General features: G+C 45.1%; 1 protein-coding gene across 1 annotated transcript in view; it reads right to left on the bottom strand.

The window, feature by feature from the left end:
- LOC311522743 (NACHT, LRR and PYD domains-containing protein 3-like) overlaps positions 1-17,273 on the bottom strand; it is a 46,017-nt gene that overhangs the window by 11,018 nt on the left and 17,726 nt on the right. The window contains exons 5-8 of the mRNA XM_084632227.1: positions 7,819-7,989; positions 5,891-6,061; positions 3,826-3,996; positions 2,525-2,698 (exon numbers count right to left, since the gene is read on the bottom strand). Of these exons, the coding sequence (XP_084488353.1) occupies positions 2,525-2,698; positions 3,826-3,996; positions 5,891-6,061; positions 7,819-7,989 (687 nt within the window). The remainder of the gene's footprint in view (positions 1-2,524; positions 2,699-3,825; positions 3,997-5,890; positions 6,062-7,818; positions 7,990-17,273) is intronic.

The following is a 17,273-nucleotide window of genomic DNA, read 5'->3' as shown; positions in this document are numbered from 1 at the left end:
CCTGGAGTTGCAGCTAGCAAGGGACGTTAAGAGTAACAAGAAGGGTTTCTTCAGGTATGTTAGCAACAAGAAGAAGGTCAAGCAAAGTGTGGGCCCCTTACTGAATGTGGGAGGCAACCTAGTGATAGAGGATGTGGAAAATGTACTCAATGCTTTTTTTGCCTCTGTCTTCACGAACAAGGTCAGCTCCCAGACTACTACACTGGGCAGCACAGTATGGGGAGGAGGTGACTAGCCCTCTGTGGAGAAAGAAGTGGTTCAGGACTATTTAGAAAAGCTGGACGAGCACAAGTCCATGGGGCTGGATGCACTGCATCTGAGGGTGATAAAGGAGTTGGCGGATGTGATTGCAGAGCCATTGGCCATTATCTTTGAAAACTCATGGTGATCGGGGGAGGTCCTGGACGACTGGAAAAAGGCTAATGTAGTGTCCATCTTTAAAAAAGGGAAGAAGGAGGTTCCTGGGAACTACAGGCCAGTCAGCACCACCTCAGTCCCTGGAAAAATCATGGAGCAGGTCTTCAAGAAATCAATTTTGAAGCACTTAGGGGACAGGAAAGTGATCAGGAACCGTGAGCATGGATTCACCAAGGGCAAGTCATGCCTGACTAAACTAATTGCCTTCTATGATGAGATAACTGGCTCTGTGGATGAGGGGAAAGCAGTGGACATACTATTCCTTGACTTTAGCAAAGCTTTTGTTACAGTCTCCCACAGTATTCTTGCCAGCGAGTCAAAAAAGTATGGGCTGGATGAATGGACTATAAGGTAGATAGAAAGCTGGCTAGATTGTCGGGCTCAACAGGTAGTGATCAACGGCTCGATATCTAGTTGGCAGCCAGTATCAAGTGGAGTGCCCCAAGGATTGGTCCTGGGGCCAGTTTTGTTCAATATCTTCATTAATGATCTGGAGGATGGTGTGGACTGCACCCTCAGCAAGTTTGCAGATGACACTAAACTGGGAGGAGAGGTAGATACGCTGGAGGGTAGGGATAGGATACAGAGGGACCTAGACAAATTAGAGGATTGGGCCAAAAGAAATCTGATGAGGTTCAACAAGGAGAAGTGCAGAGTCCTGCACTTAGGAAGGAAGAATCCCATGCTATGCTACAAACTAGGGACCGAATGGCTAGGCAGCAGTTCTTCAGAAAAGGACCTGAGGATTACATTGGATGAGAAGGTGGATAAGAGTCAGCAGTGTGCCCTTGTTGCCAATAAGGCTTACGGTATATTGGGCTGCACAGGAGCATTGCCAGCAGATGGAGGGAAGTGATTAGTCCCCTCTACTTGTGAGGCCACATCTGGAGCATTGCATCCAGTTTTGGGCCCCCCCACTACAGAACAGATGTGGACCAATTGGAAAGAGTCCAGTGTAGGGCAATGGAAATTATTAGGGGGCTGGGGCACATGATTTAAGAGGAGGGGCTTATTTAGTCTGCAGAAGAGAAAAGTAAGGGGGGATTTGATAGCAGCCTTCAACTACCTGAAGGGGGGTTCCAAAGAGGATGGAGCTAGGCTGTTCTCAGTGGTCGCAGATGACAGAACGAGGAGCAATGGTCTCAAGTTACTGTGCGGCAGGTCTAGGTTGGATATTAGGAAACACTATTTCACTAAGAGGGTGGTGAAGCACTGAAATGGGTTACCAAGGGAGGTGGTGGAATCTCCATCCTTAGAAGTTTTTAAGGCCCAGCTTGACAAAGCCCTGGCTGGGATGATTTAGTTGGTGTTTGTCCTGCTTTGAGCAGGGGGTTGGACTGGATGGCCTCCTGAGGTCTCTTCCAACCCTAATCTTCAATGATTCTACGATACTGGTCAATAATTAGCAAGATTGTCTGTATTGAGTAATGCCTCCTTCAAAGCAACAGGCAGAGAGGTATTGACAATCTCCATAAGTGAGGGACCCAAGTACTTCCTCAGAGGCCTTCACCAGCCTGGAAGGCCATAGATCCAAAGTACAGGCTGAAACATCGCTCACTCAATACCTCCAATACCTGAGGGAGCATCACTGGCTGAAACTCAGGGTCTTTGTTCCCTCAAGACCTTGTTCTGCCACCACTGAAGCAGAGGGCCAGTCCTTAATTTGATCAATCTTGTGTGCAAAGTAGTTTCCTCACAACAGGAAGGACTCAGGTCTGCTACTAAAATGAGACAGGCTGGATTTATCAGACTATCTACCACCGGGAACTAACCTGTCTGAGATTTTGCGGATGCTATGGCAGAGATAAAAACTTTTCATGGCATCCCACACAACCAAGATTAGGAGTTTTTTTAAAAAAAAATCTTGATGCTGCAGCCAGAGTTGGTATGAGACACTCACCACTGGTTCTCTAGCCATTTTTTAATCAAGTAAAATATGGCCAAACCGTACGGCAGTGAGTCTCTCTCCCTTCCGCAGGAAGGGTAGTGGTGCTAGTCCAGTATTGGCAGTGCATGCAATGTGGTACTGTAATGCTAATTGCATGAGCTAAAATTATGATGGTATTATTTTAGCAGGCACAGACTAACTAACAGACACCGCTGTTACCTTATTTTCTTAAGTCTGCAGCCTGGATGTTTCAGTCTTTCACAAAGCACCTTCACTCCTGAATCTCCCAGTTGGCGATTCCACTTCAGGTCCAGCTCTGTCAGGACCTGATTCATACCAAGAGCAGAAGAGAGATCCCCACAACAATCAGCTGTGAGATCACACCTAAACAAACTGCAGGAACCAAAAACAAAGAGGAAAATTACTTCTCATTTCTTCCCTGCTCAGTTTTTATCTACTGATGTCAATGGGAGTCTAGAAAGAGTTTATTCATTCTGGAAGTGTAGATTAAATGATATTGCTCTTGTAGGATGCTGTAAAGATGCAAACACTGTATTAAATTGCTACATAAAACAGAAGCATAGGTCTGAGCACAGAAAATAGTGTTGTGAGACTTGGGGCTGAGGGTAGGGGGAGAGTCAAGTCCAGCCACTTGACCCTGATAATTGCTGGGACTTCAGCCCATCTACTCAGTGCCCATTGAGAGGTGTCCATTGGTCCACAATGCTTTCTGATAGGGTGGGGACCAGATCTTTAACATTTTTAGGTAGCGTGCCTCATCTGCACCTGGAATGCAGGATTCCAACTGCACCATTAACCCTAAGGGACAGGTATGAACTGCTGATGTGTGAGTAGGGTGCGGGGGGGGGGGCAAGGAACAAGCAGTTCAGTACAGAAAGAAGGATTGCCAATGAAACCCTCCAAATTAGCAGGTTCTCCCCTCCTAGGGTGACCAGATGTCCCGATTTTATAGGGACAGTCCCGATATTTGGGGCTTTTTTTTTATATGGGCTCCTATTGCCCCTCACCCCCGTCCCGATTTTTCACAGTTGCTATCTGGTCACCCTATCCCCTCCCCCCACAAGCTGAGAGAGACAGAGAACTACTGGCTATAACACAGAGGTAGGTAACGAGGACTGTGATGGAGTTCAGGGGGTAAAGAGTTTGGGTGACACAATTCTAAGAGTTTCACTGCCCTCGATGGCTTTTATAAGCAGTGTTATCCCCAGTCCATCAGTCTCATACCCAGGCTAGAGGATTCCTTCAGTGCATGAGATAATAATATTTAAACCCAAGATTGAGAAGTGTCAGATCCAATACTTCAATTCAGGACCATCTTTTTAAAATTCATCATTTCCAAACAGAACAACATCTTACAGGCTGCACCCATGTTGTGGGCCAGTGATATGTCAAGTGCTAGAGACATTCTCAGCTTTCAGAATCTCTGTGTACCTGAAAGGAGATGGCATCACACATGACCTGCAAACTCTTCACATAAAGTAAAGCCTGTAAACGCTTACCCCAGTGTCTGCAGTTTACAGTCTGGATGTCTCAGTCCCTTACACAATTGCTTCACCCCTGCATCGCCCAGTTTATTCAAGTTCAGGCTCAGTTCTATCAAGGTCTGGCTGGTGCTGAGAACAGAGGAGAGCACCCCACAACAGTTGGCTGTGAGACCGCACTTATCTAACCTGCAGGAGAGAGTAGCACAGAGAGGACATGATCACAGCTTTTGTTTTAAGAAGTAAAATTGCCTTCTAGCCCATCTCCCTAGCCAATGAGCACTGAGACTAATAAGAAGCCAGCTTGATTGTGGCTTCCCACTTAAGCCACATCACTCACCCTTCACTGTTGTCCAGTCAGCATTAAGAATGGTCCAGCTGTCTAGACCTCAAAATTCTGCCATTGGCCAGTTAACAAAAAACTTTGGAGTTTGACTTCCTGTCTAAGCAGCACGGACCCTAGCCCTTTCCACAGACAGCCAAAATTTAGGATGGATTGATGGCCACCCCGTGGTTCTTCCCATTCACCCCTCTCTCTCCGCCCCACAGTCATTTCCTCTGAGAGATGTCATTTCATGGTCAGAAAAAGTCAACCACCAACTCCTGTTCACCAGCTGTGTTTCCTCAACACATCTAACTGGGTTTTAGCCGCTGCTATAGACTTTCTTCCGGAGTCCAGATCATTAGGAAAATGTAGTGCCTCTGAACAGCTTGTCTGAAACAAAGTATTATTTATCCATCCATAGGAACATAAACTGGGAGGAAAAGAGTTAAAACTATAAAACCCTATACACCTCTTACCTAGGCTTAGCATCTCCCTCATGATTGATGTAGGCCAGACATAGCCTTGATTACCCCTCCCCACATCTTGTTCTCCTGGGGGCCTTACAGCCTGCTACTCTGCAGACCTTCTGCATCCTCTGTCTCAGAGGCTCAGCGTTTATACACTTTCAAGCTCTTCATGCAAGTCTTCCTGCTGGACCCCATGGAGTTCACAAGATGGGACCTCACTCACCCAGCCAAATCCCCTGATTCCACACTGGTGGAGGTGAACTTCAAAGGAATTAACACCTCCATCCTCCATGTGAGTACCAGCAATTGGGGCCATCTACAGTCATTGTCTTGGTTACCATTTAGCAAGCAATACAATAACCAAACTCTCACACAGACAAAATTAATACAGATATCTCCCACGTACTTCAAAGAAGTTGGGTATAGCAGGTCCATCCCAGCAAATGTCAGAGGCTGCCTCTAGTTGTGGCTGTTTCACATCAAAGTTTTGTGTGGGAGGAAGAGTGATCTGTCATCACCCCTTCCTCTTCTCCTCAGCACATTAGATTCGAAGCCTAGGGGAGGGGCCAGTGTGGGCCATGCCAATGCGCGGGCAGTCACATGACCCACTTCACCCCTCCCATGTGTCGCCCCTGGCTCGTAAATCAACAGCCTCCATTAGCTAACCTGGTTACCCCCTGCCAATGAGGGATTTTTGCCTACAAGACACTTGTTTTGTCTGGACAATTTTTTAATGTCCCAAGTAATAGAGCTACTAACATATCGGTGAGGAGACTCTTCCATGGGCTAACTGGATATTTCAGGCGCATCACTGATCTAAAGCAAACACCCTTCAGTCAGATATGCCTCCCCCACCTCGTGCCTTCATGCATGGTTTACTCATTCTCCCTCCCCACCCTTCCCACTCTGAATGGGACAAGGCCGACTCCCTGAGAAGTGGAGCCATCAGCAACTGATCATTTCAGAAGGGGAAAGGAGCTCCTGCATCTCCTCCCACCCTGCTCAGTGAGGCCCCAGCAACCTCCCTCCTCACGAGGGTTCAGGAAGGTGAGTGCGCACTGACAGAGAGAATCTGAAGCTCACTGGCTCCTCCAACAGGGAAGAGAGTGGGAAACCGGACAGTGCCATGACCCATGCGCAAGGGTGGACAGAAGGTTATTGGCAGATGGCTCATAGTTACACATACCCGTGCCTGAAGGGTGTCCTTCATTTCAGGTACCTGAAGGGATCTGGCAACACACACCAGCTACACATCCTGTCAGATTCTTAAAGGACGCATGAAAATTCTTACCACAGTTTCTGCAGTTTGCAGTCTGGATGTTTCAGCCCCGTACACAGCCGCCTCACACCAGAATCGCCCAGTTCATTTAAATTCAGGTTAACCTCAGTCAGGGTCTTTCTGGTAGTGAGAACAGAGGAGAGCTCCCCACAGCAATCAGCTGTAAGTTCGCAACCCCACAATCTGCGAGAGAGAGATGGAAAATAACTAACTCGGTCTTTCCTGTCAACATCTCACTGGACTTCTAGAGAGGAACTTTTCTCAGGCAATAACATGCCGGTGCTGTGGTACTGGGAGAATCATAGGCTATGTCTGCACTATGGGACTGGAGGTGTGATTCCCTGCTTGTGCAGTTGTACCCATAGTAACTCAAGCAGAGCTAGGACACTCAAATTAATGCAGCTGTGGTGGTACAGTCAGCAGAGGCACAGGCTGGCCACCCGAGTACATAGGCTTGGTATATGTCAACATAGTATATAGACTTATCCATCCTCTAATTCACTCACTTCTCTGCATAAATTATCCATGTAATCCATCCATCAGAAAACAACTACTTCCGAACCCAGTGGTTCTCAACTAGGGGTACGTGTACCCCTGAGCGTACACAGAGGTCTTCCAGAGTATATCAACTCGTCGAGATATTTGCCTAGTTTTTACAACAGGCTACATAAAAAGCACTAGCAAAGTCAGGCCTTGGCTACACTTGGGGTGGGGGGGAGGTTCGAACTAAGATATGCAACTTCCGCTACGCTATTCGCGTAGCTGAAGTCGGAGTATCTTAGTTCGAGTTACCTGGCCGTCCTCACAGCAGCGAGTCGACCGCGGGGGCTCCCCCGTCGACTCCACTTACTCCTCCTGCTGAGGTGGAGTACAGGCATTGATTTATCACGTCTAGACGAGATGCTATAAATCGATCCCCATAGATTGATCACTACCCGCCGAGCCGGCGGGTAGTGAAGACATACCCTCAGTTTCATACAAACAATGACCTGTTTATACTGCTCGATATACTATACACTGAAATGCAAATACAATATTTATATTCCAGTTGATTTTATAATTATATGTGATAATTATATGATAAAAATGAGAAAATCAGCAATTTTGCAGTAATAGCGTGTTGTGACATTTTTGCATTGTTATGTCTGATTTTTGTAAGCAAGTAGTTTTTAAGTGAGGTGAAACTTAAAAACAAGACACATCAGACTCCTGAAAGGGGTTCAGTGGTCTGGAAAGGTTGAGAGCCACTGTCCTAACCAATTTTCCTAAAGCCCCCTACCCCTGAGTGTTCTGTTTGTACAGCACCTAGCACAATGGAGTCTCAGTCCAAAACCAGGACTCCTAGGCGCTATGGTACTACTAATACCAATGAGGGAAAGCCCAAGAAAATTGAGTCTTACAGCATGCTCTGAAAATCACCAAAGCTGAGTTATCAGACCTAAGGGTTCAGGACAGCGTGTTCAAGAATAAAGGGCACTTCACAAAAGACACTAGATCCCTTCCTTTTAAACCAGCTTAGCTGAAGTTCCTCCACCGACTGCAACTGTGGTGGTATCACATGAGGAGAAGGCTCCAAGAGAGATGATCTGTGTCCCAAAAGTGTCTAGTTTTCAGTGAAGAGACTGTCTTCCTTGGTGTTCATACAGTGCCCAGCACAGTGAGGCTCCACTGAGCCCTCCGAGTACTCTTGTCACACAAATAAAAAAAAAAAGTTAAGCGCAATACCAATACGACACTGAGAGTCACAGAAAGGTAGGGCTGGAAGGGACCTCAGGGGATTCCATCCCCCTGTGCTGAGGCAGGGTTAAGTCAACCTAGACCATCCCTGGCAAGTGTTTGTGTAACCTGCTTTTAAAACCCTTCCATGACAAGCATAGCACAACCTTCCCAGGTAATTTGGTATAGCAGCCTCAGACTGCAGAAAACCAGCTGGTACTTACACTATTTTTTGCAATCCGCTATTTTGACATTTTAGCCCTTCACACAGCAGTTTCACTCCTGAATCTCCCAGTTGATTCCACTTCAGCTCCAGTTCTGAGAGGGTCTGGTTGGTACGGAGCATGTGGCAGAGAGACCCACAACAACCAGTGGTGAGACCACACCTCTCCAACCTGCAACAGCCAGAGATAAACAGAAGAAAATCACTTATTTCTGCTCAATTCATTGTGTTTCACTCACTAAGGTCAAAAAGCATCTAAAAAGATTTTTTTTTCTTTATTCTGTAAGGTTAAAGTTGTGTTGCTGAGGAGGATGAAAGTCTTGGGGAAGAGAACATCAGAGTCCTCTCCTCTCTGTGAAACAAACCAGCAGTTGGGACTCTCCTTCCACATGACGTCACGGTATCCTCTTGCACTAAGGAACCCCAATTATTAAGTATAGACAGGTACCAGTAATGGGGGATTCAGTTATTAGAAAAATAGATAGTTTGGGGTTTGTGATCATCAGGAGAACCGCATGGTCAATTGCCTGCCAGGTGTGAAGATCGCAGACTTCAAGACATCTCAATAGACTTATGTACAGTACTGAGGAGGAGCCGGTGGCAGTTCTTTTAAATGCTTCCAGTTCCACATGCAGAGACAGATAACGTACAGATTGTGACGTTGCACTCTATATGATTTTATGAAAATATGCTAATGAGTGTGAATGTAATGTAACTGGAATATGCTTTGTGCAAAAGGTCTTTTGTAAAGTATCATTACAAAGCTTATAATCTACTGAGTGTGGTCCTCCAATTTGTATAAATGTATCACTCTTGTATCTGAAACTAGAAATATGAAATATAACTCTGAGGTCCTACTATAGTAATACAAAGTGTGGGCCATTAATGGGGGTTTGGAATCTTGATGGCTCCCATCAACCAGGACAATTGACTGTGGATGGCTCCGTTTGCTTGCAGGCCTTCCTGTGAATCAGGCTGGCAAGAATGAGGGCTTGAAATCTTACAGTGACATGTGATCATGTCACCTGAACTGGAATCCATCTTTAACCTGGCGCTTTTCCATTTAGAAGGAGGGGTGGGAACCCAGAGAGGCACAAAGGATTCCCGCCTTATGCAAAAGATATATAAGGGAACAGAACAGAACAAAGGTGGCTGCAATCATGAGAAATCCCCTAGCTACCTCCTGAGCTGAAACAAGGGCTGTAGAAAGGATTGTGCCCAGACTAGGAAGGTGTCCAGTCTGTGATAGAAGCTTATTGAAACATCTGAGGGTGAGGTTTTATCAGTATTCAGTTTTCTTACTGTATGAGGCTTAGACTTGCGTGTTTTGTTTTATTTTGCTTGGTAATTCACTTTGTTCTGTCTGTTATTACTTGGAACCACTTAAATCCTACTTTTTGTATTTAATAAAATCACTTTTTACTTATTAATTAACCCAGAGTATGTATTAATATCTGGGGGGGGGGAACAGCTGTGCATATCTCTCTATCAGTGTTATAGAGGGCAAACAATTTATGAATTTACCCTGTATAAGTTTTATACAGGGTAAAACAGATTTATTTGGGGTTTGGGTATCTGAGTGATGGAGACAGGAACCCATCTTAAGCTGTTTTCAGTTAAGCCTGCAGTTTTAGGGGACATGGTTCAGACCTGGGTCTGGGTTTGCAGCAGGCTAGCGTGTCTGGCTCAAACCAGGCAGGACACTGAAGTCCCAAGCTGGCAGGGGAAACAGGCTCAGGAGTCATCTCAACACATCAGTTGGCAGTTCCCAAGGGGATCTCTGTGATCTGACCTGTCACACGGAGGACATAGGGAAAGGTAGTAGAGAGGTCCCGGAGGACAAATTTAGGCTGCTAAGTAAGAAAGAGACTAAAGTCCAGGACCTCTTTGGGAGGATTCTTTTAAATGCTTCCAGTTCCACATGCAGAGACAGATAAGACAGACAGAACCACAAGGTCTCAATGCGTGGATGAGACAATGATGTTCAGAGAAGAGATTTTGGTTTATTTACGAACTGTGCAACCTTTTAGGAAAGGAGGAGCCTGCACAGGAAGGATGGGCTCCACCTAAACCAAAACAGAACCAGATTTTTGGCATATAAAATTTAAAAGATCATAGACGAGATTTTAAACTGAGGGTTGGAGGGAAAGCCGACAGGTGCAGTGGAGCACATGGTTTGGACAGAGACACCTCTTAAGGGAGGATTTATTAAAGGGGATATTCTATTTCCTAGTAAAGAGGAGACGACAGAAGTTGATAAAGTACAGGTAAACTACAGGCTGTTGTGGAGAATCCTTTACATTGGTCTTCGCTGCAGAGGATGTGAGGGAGATTCCCACACCTGTAGCCATTCTTTTTAAGTGACATATCTGAGGAATTGTCCTAGACTGAGGTATCACTAGAGGTGGTTTTGGAACAAACCAATAAATTAAATGGTAATAAGTGAACAGGACCAGAGGTCCTCTGGAATGGTGGTCAAAGCATGAAGGGGCATATGAATGTTGAGCAGATCTGGCAAGTAAATATCTTGCAATGCTGTCTACAATAGTGCCATGTGAACCCCTGTTCTCACTTTCAGGTGACATTGTAAATAAGAAGCAGGCAGAATTATCTCCCATAAATGCAAATGTTTGTCTTAGTGATTGGCTGAACAAGAAATAGGACTGAGTGGACTTGTAAGTTCTAAAATTTTACGTGGTTTTATTTTTGAGTGCAGTTGCCTGAAAAAATTATTCTATATTTGTAAATTGCACTTTCACGGTAGAGATTGCACTACAGTACTTGTATGTGGTGAATTGAAAAATACTTTTGTTTCCTTTTTTACAGTGCAAATATTTGTAATCAAAAATAATAATGTAAAGTGAGCACCATACACTTTTTATTCTGCCTTGTAATTGAAATCAATATATAAAAATGTAGAAAACATCCAAAAATATTTAAATAAATGGTATTCTATTGTTGTTTAACAGTGCAATTGAAACGATTAATCACAATCCATTTTTTTAATTGTTTGACAGACCTAATTTTTCATAATGCACAAATGCAAGGGGGCCAAATTAAGGATGCAAAGGCAACCTTCATTCTGGTGTTTCCTAACTTTCAACTACTTAATTTTGCAACTTCAATAATGTTTTTTTTATAACACAGTTTTGGTATGTAACTGCCAAAGTTATTCTTTAAAAGGGCAAAGGGAAAAACCAGTTGTATGCTGTACCTCTGTAACAATCACTGCATCAGCAGGACCTGAACCTTCACCACAGACTTCTACCATCTGAGCCACTGTACTAGCCATGTTAGCTTGCAGCAGAAGGTGGCTGTTATCTCGGGGTGGGAAAGAAGGGGTTGTATGGGCCACAGGCAACATGTGCTGGATCCAAGGGGTGGTTGGAGCATGATGGGAAAGCTCAGCCCTTTCTCCCTCCCGCACCTGCACATTTCCAAGGAACTGTGGGAGATCCTGCTTCATGCAATGACCACAGTGGGAGAGTTGATGAGTTGCTAGAGCCAACATGCAATCTGGTTCTCGTCCACTTCTAATCCAACCAGGGGTGAAAGTAAGTGCCCAGATTTACCAGAACGCCAGGGTGCTGGGCAAGGTGGGGGAGCAGCTCTGGGCCCCCAGAAGGGGTGGGGCCTTGGGTACAAAGGGCGGGGCTGGGGACCAGACTCCACCAGCCAGCCCTTCATGGCTCCTGCTGCCACAGCAGCCAAGAGCCCAGGGGCTGCAGCAGTGATTTGAAGGGCCCAAGGGCTCTGGAGGCAATTTAAAGGACCCGGGGATCCCGGCCACTGCCGCAGCAGTAGCAGCAGCCAGGAGCCCCAGGCCCACCGCTCCTTTTGCTCCCCACCGTTGGCAGCCCTGCCGGTAGGGTTCAGCAGCGCTGCTGCAGCACTTTAACGTCGGCCATTTACGGGCCGGTAGTGGCAGCCGGTTCTGACCGGTCCGCCGTACTGGCCCTTACTGGCCCACTTTCACCTCTGCCTCCCACACCACGCTCTGGGCAACTCTTTCAGGCCTGCTGTAAACAATTGAGCAGTTAGAGCTTTACAAAAAAAGAAAAAAGGCACAAGAATCTTTTCTACTGGAAGAGGTTAGGATACCTCAACATAGGGGTTGCAACCAGCTTCCCTTATAGTATTGTTACCCCCTTTTAACCCAAGCAGTTAGCTGGCTTTTGGAGTCCTGTGGGTCATTTCTGTTAGGAGAGGAAATTGATGAAGGAGTCAGGTATTTCTTTGTAAATAAACAGGGTTTCATCAGTGTGTTGTTTGCCTCTTTAATCTAGCACAGGGGTTCTCAAACTGTGGGTCGGGACCCCAAAGTGGGTCATGACCCTGTTTTAATGGGGTCGCCGGGGCTGGCATTAGACTTGCTCGGTTCCGGGGCTGAAGCTTCAGCCCAAGAGCTTCAGCCCTGGGTGGTGGGGATCAGGCTTTGGCTTTGCAGGCTCCCCCACCCAGGGCTGAAACCCTCAAGATTTTCTGTTCCCCCGCAGCCTAGGCCAGCAGGGCTCAGGCTTCAGCTTTGCAGGCTCGGCTTTGGTCCCCTTTCCTGGGGTCATGAAGTAACTTTTGTTGTCGGGGGGGGGTAAGGGGGGGTCGTGGTGTAATGGAGTGTGAGAACCCTTGCTCTAGCACTGAGCCCTAAAGTTCTGTCTTTGCTTTTCTCAGGCTCACACTATAGGTATCTCTCTGGGTGTGTCTAACTTTCTGCTGCTTCTCCCCCAGACAGCGGCACACAGCTCCACCAATCAATAGCCCAGCCCCATGTTCACTTTAGCAGTCTTTAGGGAAACTATTTGGTTCCTTCAGCCACATGGCTCAGCTTTTACTCAAGACTTGTGTCAAGCTTCCCTCCCCACTCTGAACTTTGGGGTTGACAGATGTGGGGACCCACATGAAAGACCCCCAAGCTTATTTCTACCAGCTTAGGTTAAAAACTTCCCCAAGGCACAAATCCTTCCCTTGTCCTTGGACAGTATCGCTGCCACCACCAAGTGATTTAGACAAAGATTCAGGGAAAGGACCACTTGGAGTCCTATTTCCCCCCCAAAATATCCCCCCAAGCTCCTACACCCCCTTTCCTGGGGAGGCTTGAGAATACTATCCTCACCAATTGGTGCAGATGAGCACAGACCAAACCCCTGGGTCTTTAGGACACTGAAAATCAATCAGCTTCTTAAAAGAAGAATTTTATTTTAAAAAAGTAAAAGAATCACCTCTGTAAAATCAGGATGGAAGGTAATTTTACAGGGAAATAAAAAGATTTAAAACACAGAGAATTCCCCTCTAGGTTTAACTTCAAAGTTACAAAAAACAGGAACATACCTCCCTCTAGCATACAAAAATTCACAAGCCAAAACAAAAGATAATCTAATGCCTTTCCTTGGTTTACTTACTATTTTTGTAATCCTAGATGCTTATTTCTGATTGTCTATAAGAGATAAATTTTTCTGCCCTGGTCCCTCTCTGGCTCAAGAGAGCACACAAACAAAGAGGACAAACACAGCCTTTCCCCACAGATTTGAAAGTATCTTCTTTCCCCACTGGTCCTTCTCGTCAGGTGCCAAATAGGTTATTTGAGCTTCTTAACCCCTTTCAGGTAAACCTCTGGCCAGGAGGGATTTTATATTACTGCACACATAAAGGTTGTTACCCTTCCCTTTATATTTATGACAACTTGCCCTCTGCCTACATTTTGGGTGATATCCCCATTGTTTCAGCCACCTATTTCCTAGCAGAGCTCAATTGCTTTCTACATTTATTCCGAATGTAGGTCCTCTGTTCGCCAGACACAGTCCCTGCTTTTAAAAGGTGTCCCGATATGACTTTCCAACATAGTCTTTTCTTTTTACAGAGGCTATCCTCAAATTCTCTCTAGCAAAGGGTGTGAACTTCTCAGTCTTGGGCTGTAGGGTTTCTACACAGTGAAAGTCCCTTTCTTCCTCTTCAGGAACTCCCTACAAGAGGTTTGCTGGGGTCTGCAGCTCATGCCCAACCACAAGGAGTCCTGAGGTACATTCAATATTCTCATTGACTGCTGTGCCATAAGCCATCAAAAGGAATGGGATATGTTTTACAAGGGTACCCAGCTGAACCCCAGAGTCCTTCTGAGCTTTTCTACCATCCCATTAGAGTGTAGGTGGGATGGGGCGGGAGGAGTTTTGTGAATCCTTTGAATCCCATACATTTGCTGAACTACTTTGGATTCAAAGTTTCTCTCTTGATCTTTGTGCAATTCACCCGGGACCCCAATTTCGGTGAAGAATTCATTCACTAGGACCCCAGTTAGTGTCACAGCCTCTTGATTTCTTATTGGAGAAGCTTCAGCACATGTATTAATTCACAAAATCACTACAAGCAAATATTGATTACCAGTCTGTCCTAGGCACGAAGGCCCAAGCCCATCAACAGCAACACACTACATTGGCTCCTGCACCAGATACTGCTGCTTTGGGGCTCTCCTGGGGCCTTTCTTTGCAATATAAGCATCACATTTCCTGCCCCTATTTTCTGCATCCTTTCTACATTTTACCCAACAGAAATTCTCTCTTAGCTTGGCTAAGGTTTTTACATCCCCAAAATGCCCAGGAGTTTTAAAACCATGACAGAACCTCAATTTTCAATGGATCTGGTACCTGTACCCTCACCTGTCTTTTTCCCATCTCCCATACAGTATTGCATCTTTAATCTCCAAGTTTTACCACTTAGCTTTCAACTGTGCTGTGGTGATGTTGGATCATATTAAAGAAGTTCTGTATTAAAATCACAAATGAGTTTGATTCCCCATAGTTTAAATTCCAGGGTATTACTAATTAAAATGTCTCTTGGTTTTTGGTACTGTTTCTCTCCCTCTCTGTGTGAAACTTGCAAGCTGCTACTTGTGTTAGTACATCCTAAAACAGAGTCTGTTCTCAAAGCAATTCTTTGTAACAACAACTACTCACACAGAGAGAGCCTCAAAGCAATGCTCTGTAATAACAGAAACAGCACCCAGAGACTCCCCGCCCTTTTGTTGTATTCATCTCACTTTGTTAACAATTGTGATTAAAATAGAGATAGAGGATGTATGTGGATGGATGCTTGGTGTGGATAATAACTGAATGATCAGGGAGGTGCCAGCCTAAGAATCCAGTGTCCATCGGCTGAAGAAGGCGTCAAGTGGAAATAACCAGAGGACCCCCAGAGGGCAGACTGGAATCCACCCAACAGCCTCAAGAATGGGAGAACCAAAGAACAAGGTAACATCTGGCAGCACGGAGCCGTCAGGAATGTGCCATCTGCTGATTGATTCAGCAACAGCAGGATGAAGCAATTCCCATAGACTGGCATAGGAAGAAATTCCTATAAAAATGGACTCTAGAAAGTGAAAACTTTGGGGTCTGATTCTGCAAACTAACTTCCAGGAGCATCAGATGAGCATCTGACAAGGCCCTGCTCCCTCCTCATGTCCAGGCCACCTGGCCAGTGGCTTGGCATGAGCCAAGGCTGGTAACTATGATAACAACCTTGCAGAACCTGTGTGTGTGTGTGCGCGTGTGTATGAATGAATGTGTGAATCAATGTGAAATTGAATGGAATGTTATAGCTATAACTAACTGCTTACTGTGATTCTTTCTATATTCACAATAAATGTGGCATTTTGCCTTTTCCCCTTTAATAAGATCCTGCTGGTTTTTATTTTATTGGTATAACAGTGAGGGGATGCACCTTGGAAAGTAGCCTGAGATTAGCAATGGATTTTTCTATCATGCACCATTCTGATATCAGGATATCATTCTGATATCAGGATCCTCTCTTTGGGAAGCTTTCTGTTGCTCTAAAATTCATTCCTGCAACTCCGTATCACTGGTTCCAGGAGATAAACAGGAGATTCTCTAACCTGCAGAAGAATGGAGCACAGAGAGAACACATGTTCTGGCTGTTCTAATAAGTGGCCTTCCCTGGTAGCCCCAACTCACTGACTAATTAGCATCTACACAGTTACTTCATTCCTGCAACCCCGTATCACTGGTTCCAGGAGATAAACAAGGTACATTTGCTCTTCTGTAAATTATAGGAAGACAGGAGACAGCCACCTCTTCCTGAGCACGCTCATGCATGTGAGTTACCAATTCCTTGCTCTCCTGCTTAGGGCAGTGTTTGCAATAAGCCTCTCAAGACAGCCAACTGGACAAGGCATCAACAGGCGTCAGCTTTACCACGTTTGTGCCCAGGCTTTTACGTAACTTTGAAATCACAGCACTGCAGTTTTTCCAACCACCTGGCAAGTTGCCCTTCAGGATTCCTGAAACTGAAAAGCCCATTCATTTCATGATTGCATGGTCTGTCCCAACCATAATCTTCCTCCCATGCAAATAGTGATGAAAATATTCTATAGATGTAACCATTGCCAGGAAATCCTTTTGCATGGAGCAATAATTTCTCTCCTGGGAATTTAGATTTTTGCTGTAATAAGCCACCACCTTTTCAAATCTGTTGTGTTCTTGTGTCAACGCTGCCCCCAAATCATAAGCACTAGCATCTGTTTGCAGCATGAAAGGGGTTTTGCAACATGGGTAGGCCAAGATAGGAGCAGTCACAAGCATTTCAATTCTAAAAATGCTAAATCTCACACTGCTGAGCAGTCAAACCATTTCCTTCTCTCACCTCACCATTGAAATCCTTTGGAAAACCCAAAGAGGACCCTTCTGTAACTGAACCAAAGCCCCACAGACCTCTGCACATCTGTGAGTGTCTGCGAGCTCTGCAAAGCTTGAGTTTTCTGTCAGTGGAAATTCCCAACCCCCATCACAGATTGAGTCTCTCTTTTTGGAACAACTCACATTTCTTTGGCTTCAGTTCCAGAATGGCAGCCCTTCAGCTTATCACAGACCATTTGTAAACGTACCAGTTTTTGTTCAAAGGTTTTATCATGCACTAGGCTATCTCCATGGGATGATGCCTGTCAGACAGAAATTAGGTCTATTGGGATATTTAGGATTCTCGGATACCATGGGGCTCTGTACTTTTGTTTTAAATGAAAATTAATGTAAAATAACTTTTAAAATAACAAGTACTTAAACTAGGCTATTATCAAAAAGAGTAATATGATGTTCCAATTTTTCTTGGAAAATGCATTGTGTTTGATTTTCTTTATTAAAAAGTTTAAACTGTTTTCCCCTGAGTTCAGAGGGGTTCAGACAGAGTGCTCTTGTTTAAACTCATTCTTATCTAAATTCTCTCTGTTATAAACCTTCCTGGCTACACACACAATGTGAATTACTGACATGTTATGTCCTAGAGACACACTTGTTTTTCAGTCTCCTCATACACCTAAAATCAGCTAGCCACATATACATGGTGGGCTATGTATATACTTGTGGCTACTTACCTGAGTGTTTGCAGTTTGGATGTTTTAGTCCCTTACATAGGTCCTGCACTCCTCGGTTTCCCTGGTCATTATAGCTCAAGTCC

This window comes from Lepidochelys olivacea (genome assembly GCF_965140295.1).
Source record: "Lepidochelys olivacea isolate rLepOli2 genome assembly, chromosome: 6".
NCBI lineage: Eukaryota > Metazoa > Chordata > Testudines > Cheloniidae > Lepidochelys > Lepidochelys olivacea.
This window is presented reverse-complemented; position numbering and strand designations above follow the sequence as displayed.